The sequence below is a fragment of the Cariama cristata genome, unplaced genomic scaffold, assembly GCF_000690535.1.
Source record: "Cariama cristata isolate BGI_N322 unplaced genomic scaffold, ASM69053v1 scaffold32810, whole genome shotgun sequence".
NCBI lineage: Eukaryota > Metazoa > Chordata > Aves > Cariamiformes > Cariamidae > Cariama > Cariama cristata.
In genome coordinates this window covers 2,574-10,452 of record NW_009593491.1, presented here as the reverse complement: position 1 = coordinate 10,452, position 7,879 = coordinate 2,574, and the positions used below count along the sequence as shown (strand labels likewise).

The 7,879-nt window shown below is 52.8% G+C and overlaps 1 protein-coding gene across 1 annotated transcript; it reads right to left on the bottom strand.

Moving 5' to 3' along the window:
- Positions 1 to 5: 5 nt before the first annotated feature.
- Positions 6 to 7,654, bottom strand: BCL6 (B-cell CLL/lymphoma 6; the record flags this gene model as incomplete). Its single annotated transcript, XM_009694626.1, has 8 exons — positions 7,614 to 7,654; positions 6,391 to 6,558; positions 5,081 to 5,302; positions 3,960 to 4,943; positions 3,167 to 3,348; positions 1,896 to 2,063; positions 431 to 561; positions 6 to 44 (listed from the first exon to the last, which is right to left on the bottom strand). Coding segments are annotated over exons 2-8 (1,887 nt in total), but the record flags the coding sequence as incomplete, so codon positions are not given.
- Positions 7,655 to 7,879: the final 225 nt, after the last annotated feature.

Below are 7,879 nucleotides of genomic sequence, written 5' to 3'. Positions count from 1 at the left end.
TTCTCCCCAGTGTGAATGAGCACGTGAGCACGGAGGTGGGCCACCTGGAGAGAGGGGCTATGGGTGAGGACAGCCCCAGGGATGAGGGCATCCTACCAGGAACAGGATTCTGCCCAGCCATCTTTTTTTGGTCTATTGGGATCTAGCTGGGAATCAGGGTCACAGGTGTCTAATGCTTGAGATCTCCAATCCTTAACAGCAAATGGAGGAAAGGAGCTAAAACCAGCAATCAGGCTTCCTACTAAGCCAAACTGGCCCATACGGACTTCAAGGCCCCTATTTATCCCATAACACCACGGGAAGAGCTGCCGAAGGCAGTGAGCATGGCCCATCAGCCTCCTCCCTGCCATGAGGCATCGCTGGTCTCAGGCAGGAGGTCCGGCCATTTCCCACCTCCCCAGACACTGCAGGTCCCAGGGGCCACAGGTACCTGGACAAATCTGGCCCCGCAGGTCTCACACTTGTAGGGTTTCTCTCCAGAGTGGATGCGCGTGTGGGTTTTCAGGTTGGCTGGCCGGTTGAACTGTGCCCCACAGATGTTGCAGCGATACGGCTTTTCTCCTGCAGAGCCCAAAAGAAAGGGTGAGGGAAGGGATTAAGTACGGGTGTGCTCAGTCCCCATGATCCATGGTGCTCCCCAAAGCTAAGTCCCTTCAGGTGCCAGACCCCATAGCATGGAACACTAGCCCTGACTCCTGTCCCTTTTGGAGATGGCTGTGGACAAGCAGCATTGGTCAGGACAGCTCGGGGTGTCCCCGGAGCAGGGTGAGCTCAGGAGGTACCTGGGCACCGTGGGTACCTTTTCTTTTTTGGGTTGGGAGTTCCAGCCTTCAGGGCAAGAGAAAAAGTCAGGCAGCTCTGCCAGCAAGGATTAACAGCCTTGCTCCTCCTGGTTTCATGACAGTGGCTGCTGCCTGTGTCTCCCTACAGACATCAGTAAGCCACACAGGGCCACCTGGCTCCCTTCGGGCTCCCTGTGGTCCCCAGCACATCCTACCTTGCCCATTCATCACCTCTTTAGAGGAGTAAAAAGAGCTGACAAAGCAGAAAGCCAAGGCATGCCCAGCGACCTGGCTCCCAAGTCATTATTTGGTTACAGTCACTGCTGCTGGGCCCTGGTGATGGGGGGAGCTGCAAAAAGTTTTAACTAGTTTCTTTAGGATGGCTGACGATGGGCTCGCTGGGAGTGGGAAACAGCCATCGTCTCACTCTTCCTGCCTTTTATTTTGTTTCCGGGCTTTGACCCCACGTACCCTTGAAGCCTGCCCTGGCATTTATGTTGTCTCATTCACCTGCACAGCCCTCCTGGAGCTCAGCTGAGACTGTGGGATTTTATGTCTAATTCAGCACAGCAGCACTGAGTCGTCAGCACAGACTTCCCTTTCCCAGCTAGTGAACTGGCTGTTGACATGTCAAGCATTAATAAAAGCAGGAAAAAAAAAAATCCCTAGGTTTGTCAGCAAATGACTAAACCCTTAATATCCCCTTCCTTTCTCAGCTTTCATTGTGCTGATTCACAGATTTTCCTATCAGCAGAGTTTCTGCCAGGCTAGATATGATCTGGATCTCTAGGATGTAGGGGAAAAAAAAATAAATCCCAGACTTCTCCCTAAATGTTCTTTTGATTATTTTTAAGTCTACCACACAGTAACCTGGAGGCCACACATCTGCCCCCAGCCATGCATTTTGCAAGATGCCTTCAGAAACCCAGGTCTGGTGCTTTGCCCAAGGGCTCCCTGGCAGCGCCGAGAAGAGCACCTTGCTCTTCCCATCAGGGACAGGAGGTGAGACAGAGCTGGGGACACCATGTCTGGGACAAACCCAGCCATCAATGCCCGCATGCCCAGCCACCCGCAGTCTCCCCAGTTAAGCTGTTCCTGTGACCGACACCATACCTGTGTGGACAGTTTTGTGGCTGGCAAGGTTCCCCTTGTAGCGGAAGGAGGCCTGGCAGCGGTCACACTTGTAGGGCTTGTCACTGTGGACTTGCAGAGAGTGTCTCTTGAGAGAGGCCTCCTCGGAGAACCGGCAGTCGCACTCGTTGCAGAAGAAGGCTCCGTTCTCTGGGAGGGCAGAAAGGAGAGAAATGAGATGGGCAATGCATGGGCCAGTTCCTTGATGGGTCATGGGATGGGTTTGGGATGGTGGAGAGGGGCAGCAGAGTGTTGGAACAAGAAGCTGAGTGTAGACGTTCACGGTCAGGGGTGTTTGCACTGTGCTGTTACCTCCAGACCTTCTTGTGCACACAGAAACAACATGCATGGTTTGAGAGAGTAAAATCATCAAGAGCCATCCCTCCTTCAGTGTGACACAAGCTGCTTCCAAGAAGCCAGCATCCCACCCGAGCATCTTTCAGAGAGGTTCATAAAGACACCCAGGTTATCAGGCATCCTCCAAAGGATGGATGCTCAGCTCTGGAGCAACTCCAGCACCTTTAGAGGTCTTAAACCTTAACATGTACAGATGTCTTCCCTGAGCATGGGAAGACCATCATCATCTGAAGTGCAAGGTAGGTCCCCCCAGTAGAAGGGTGCCTAACTCTTACATGCTGTATGTAGCTTTGAGCATCACCACAGTGGGGTTCCCTCCCTGGATCTCTGCCCACACCACAGGTGACAATTCTGCATTCCCCCCTCCCTGAGCTACATGCAGATGGGTGCACAGGTATTTGTCTCTGGGCTTGTGGAGTTTTGCAACAAGATTGCAAGCCTCATTATCTGCATTTCTCCAGATGTGCGCATTGGGCTCCCTGATAATGAAGATATCATGACGGATGCATGAGACACACCATCTTGCCCAATCTCCATTAGGGTCATTACATCTGCCAAGCTTGTTCTCCTGTGGTTCTGGTGGGGTGGGGTGCACTTTGTTTCCTGTCCTTAGTTGCCAAGTTTGCAGCAGGTGACCAACTCCCTGCACAAGGTATCTGGATGGTGCTGGGGAAGGGGAGGAAGGAAGCAATTCCCACATGCATGTGTCCCTCACACACATGCACACAGCTGGTCACTCAGTCAAGAGGGGACTGTAAAGCACCTTGGGATCCACGAGCATCAGGGACAGGTCTGACTGCCTTGTTTGGACACAGGGCACTGGGTGGACGGGTCCCCAAACCGCACAGCCCCCTTGCCTGATGGTTGAAAAAGGTGACCAGGGATGCAAGACTCACCACAGCTGGAGTCAGAGTATTCAGACTGGGTTTCCCCCATCTCCTCTCCAAAGTTTGAGCCAGGGGTATGAAGGCACATCTCAGCATGTTGTGGGGACTGGCAGCCACAGGAGCTGCACTTCGATGAATGCATGTACAGCGGGGACTGTCCTTCGCTGCTCCGAGGGGACCCATCCCGGGACCTGTGGAAGGACAACAATGCATATGGCTGTGAGAAGCCTCTTGCTGTGCTTGAGCTACTGGGCCCTTGTTTGCACCCTTCCAGACAGGAAGGACAGCCATGTTTTATGGGGACACTTTTGTGGTGAGATGCACAGCATAGCCCTGATCAACAACAGGTCCCTGAGCCTCAATCCTTCGGGTGCCCATCACCAAACAACCTCAAAGCTCTCTAGGAACACCTAGGTCCAGAGGATCGTGTACTGTTCCCTGGTAGTTTGGCCGTTCCAACGCTTACAGCCAACCAAATGGTCGAGGCACAGGCAGCCTGGTGAAAACCAGGCTAGGCAAATCCAGGCTCCAGAAACCATCCAGAGCTGCCAAATTGAGCCAGGGATTCCTGACCCAATGTTCCCAATTCCGTCACCAGTCCAGGCTGGCACCGCTATGGTGGGGATGGCTGGTACCCAGCCAATGTCACCTGCAGTGCTCCACCAAATGCAGGGGCTTCTACCTGCTCATGGCTGGACTCCCCAGCCCAATGCTACAGCATTTCACACACTTCCAAACCCTCGCCAACAATGCAGGGAGTCCTGTCTCTTGGAGGGGCGGGGCAGGGGGGAAATCTTCTCACCTGTTAACAATATTGTTGAGTCTGCTCGCTTGCGGGATAGTAGAGTCTTCTCCATTCACACTCATCTTGGTGGGGGATTGCACGTTGAGATGCTCCGGCTCCATCGACTGCTGGCAAGTGGACATGGGCATGTAGGTGCGAGGAGAGAGGGTTCCCATCTCGTTCTGGTCAGCACTGTCTTGCTTGGTGTTCTGATTGAGAGAGTTGAGGACAATGAACTTGTACTTCTTCCAGTTGCAGGCTTTGGGGTCTGTGGGGCTCTTGGTGAAGAGGGAGCTGGAGTTCTGACCGATACGGGCGTTCTTGCTGCTGCTGGACTCAGTTGGCGAGTTGGGCTGACAGTCTGACTTCTGGGGGCTCTGGGGGCTGATGAGTCCCTTGCGGTCCAGAGGGGTGTTGGTGGGCTCAAAGTGCTGGCTGATCTCATCCTCTGAAGAGGTCCGCTCCTCCTCTTTGGCCACTTTGTCACAAGAGAAATAGGGATTGTTCCGGATCGAAGGGATGACAGGTTTGGGACCAGAGGCTACATTGTAGTGCATGTCGCTCCTGGCTTCTTCAGCAGCACCTTCTTTCGGAGCATAGATGGTAGCGTGGCACATGTTGGCCGAGATGTCAGTAATGGTTCTCATGTACTCGGTGGGGATTGTCCTGGAGCTCTCACATGGCAGGATCCTCTCCTTGGGGAAGGCACCTGCCCTCGAGAGTTCGGAGAGAGGCATCCTCATCTCCCGCAACTCATCATCCACAAGGAAGCTATTTAGAGGGAGAGGGCTGTATCCATGGTAGGAAATGGGGGATCCAGACAAACTATTGATCAAGCCAGGTGCAAAGGCCCTCCCACTGCATAGGGACCCATTTTGGAGAGGCATGCCATTCTCCGAGACATCTCTGCTCCGATAAGCCATCACCTCTGGGTGGCTCAGCATTCGTCCAGCCAAAAACTCTTCCCTTGGGGTCTTCACAGCAGACACCATCTCCGCTTCACTGGAACCAGGCAAAAAGGAGGAAGACGCAGTCATTTTCAGCCCATAAGGCTAAGTTTGCAGACACTTTGTCAGTTCTCCCCCCTCCCACCCAAACACACCATCCCAGGCTCTCCAAAGTTCACTCATGGCACTCACCTAGACTTGACAAACCTTCGGCAGGTATCAACCACGTGCTCCATCTGCAGGTACAGTGCTGTGGCCATCACGGCCATGATATTGTTCTCCCTCAAGTTCAGGCGGGACGTATACATGAAGTCCAAGAGGATGCAAAATCCCTCAGGGTTAATTTCGGGGTCCAGGTTGATGACATTCAAGTTGCACTTGAGCTGGTCAGTGAAGATGCTGTAGAAGAGGCCACTGCAGAGAGGAGACAGGAGAGCAAACGAGTGTTAAGACAATTCAGAGGAAGAAAGCAGAATTTGTCTGAAATCCCTTAGCACAGAGGGGTTCGTGAATGGGAAGGGAGGAGGAGGCAATTACAGAATTCCCTGAGCTTCCCCTTATTATCAAGCTTGGTTTCTCAGCTTAGTAAGCGTCTTCTGCACTGCACTTTTCCCAACTGGAACAGCCTGCTTTTAGATCTCACCTGCTCAACAACTCCCCACTGTCTCCATTTAGAAATTCCCCCCCCTTTTTTTTTCATTGTTGTTCTTACCACCACCCCCTTCCCACTGTGACTCATTTCTTTCAGAAGCTTCTTGGGGCATCCTCGCTCACTCTTTAACTGGGGTGTGTGTGGGGGGGGTGGTGGTGGTGAAAAAAAAAAGAAAAAAAAGAAATGTTGGCAAAACATTTTTCAGATGTCTTAATAGTCAAACCTTGGCTTTCTCAAATCTTTATACCTTGTCAGCAGGGGACCCTGGAAGGCACCTGCCGTAATTCAACCAGGCAATGGTGGGATGTTAATTAGCATTCACTGGGAAGCAATTCCAGCAATCCTAGGAGCTGGAAAGGGATTTCAGACCCCACCAGGCTTGGGAAAAAATCAACAAAGGTGGGTGCAGCCAGCAGCCTTGGAGCCAGGGAAGAATAGCCCTAAAAATAGCAGCGGCAAGGGACACTGCGGTCACAGAGGACTCACTCACCCCAGCATCCAGCCCTCCCTCCCCTCCCCGCTCCTGTCCTGTCCCCGCAGAGCATTTGGGCTCTGCCTTCAGGGATGTGCCTCACGTCTGCTGTACTCCTGTTTGTCTCCATGGGCTGTGTGTGGGCAGATGTGGGCATGCAAGGAGGAGAAAGGTGTGGGCACCATGCTGCAGGCAAAATGTCTCAGCTCTAATCCTATTACAGGTACAAATTTCTTGGCAGCCCCTCTCAATTCTGCTTCTCTGCCTCCGTTTCCCTCTCCATAAATGCCATGAGCCTCCCGGGGCTGCAGCAGTGCTGCTGGTGACCAAAGGCAGAGGGTACAGGGAAGGGGGGCAGAGAGGGGACCCTGTTCTCACCTGCAGGCCATCAGGACTGTTTTGTGGGCTCTGAACTGCTCCCGGTTCACAATGATGACAACATCAGTCAGGATATCCCGGCTTCTAAGGCGGTTGAGATTGAGGAGGACATCACTCGCATGGCGGGTGAACTGGATGCAGCTGTCTGCCGGCGAGGCCATCTCAAGTCTGCTTGAAACAGAAGCAGGAGGAGGATGGGAATAGAGAAGCAGCCAGGCGAGTACCCTAAACCCAGCGAAGAGACAGTTGCTGCTCTGGGATGTGCTCAGATGGCCAACTGCCACTGGTAGGGACAGCAGCAGCTCCTTGGTCCCAAGGCAAACAACCTTCCACCACACCAAGCACCTGCCAGGCTGCCCAGCGAGGTCTCTCGGCCGATAGCGAGACCTGGCACGTCTCAGTCCCACCCAGCAAGCTGGCGGGCAAAGGCGACCAGACCCTCCTGAGGATTAGCTAACAGGCTCCTCTTTCTCCCTGCCTCACCCATAGCTGCTCCACCCCAGCCCACTCCTCCCACCGCCACTTGGGTTCATCTCCATGAAGCTCCCAACACAGCTTCCTAGCCTTCAGATCTTCCTCAGGAGCCATCCCCCTCACCCGTCTGCTGTCTGGCTGTAAATCCAGCTGCGGGAATCAAAACAAGCCTTAAGGTCCCAACTGAAGCTGAAGGATTTCAACATCTGGAAAACCCAGCCCACAGTGGAGCACCAGCCCTCACCCACCAGCAAACTACTTTCCTGCTCCCAAGTGGTGGCCACTCTGGTGAAGACATCTCCACAGTTTCCCAATGAATCGATGGTGGCAATGAGGAGTAGAACTCATCTAACCTGCTGGGCTGCTACCCACACCGTAGCCCAATCTCTCCCAGTAAGCAAGGCTTGGGTTAGTTGAGGAACATGAAGCCTTCCCCCAACGCAACATCCGTTGACCCATCTCAGAGGTGTCCTCCCAAATAGCACCCAGGAGAGCCCACATCTCCCTGCACCTGAAATTTGGGCTGGAATGTGCATCTTCAGCGGCAAATTCCTCCATGATCAACCCCCTTCCACAACCCCGACTCCTCCTCCTTCCCCAGCGGCATATGAACATACAGTATTTTCTACAGAGCAGCTGCTCTCCTGAAAACAAATTCCAGCTGGGTCTAATGAAACATCTCATTCAACATGGTAAAGGGAAGGGGTGGGGGGGTTAGGAGGGGAAGCACAAAATTTAAATTTACATACCCAATGCCTCAATTCACAGTCCAAAAGTTTCTTTCAAACCTACAAATAAAGCACAAGAAAACAAACGCCACATTAGCTGGTAATTATGAATTGGCTATGGCAGGACACAAGCCTGCTGTTTCACTCGAGTATCAGTTGGATAAAAGCTAGAGATAACAAACCTTCTACTCTCTAGTAAGGTTAACATTTGTTTCTTCCGGTACACTACGTTCTTATCACAACCACAGGCTTTGAGAATCCAATCACAGCTTCTTCCACACCCTTTA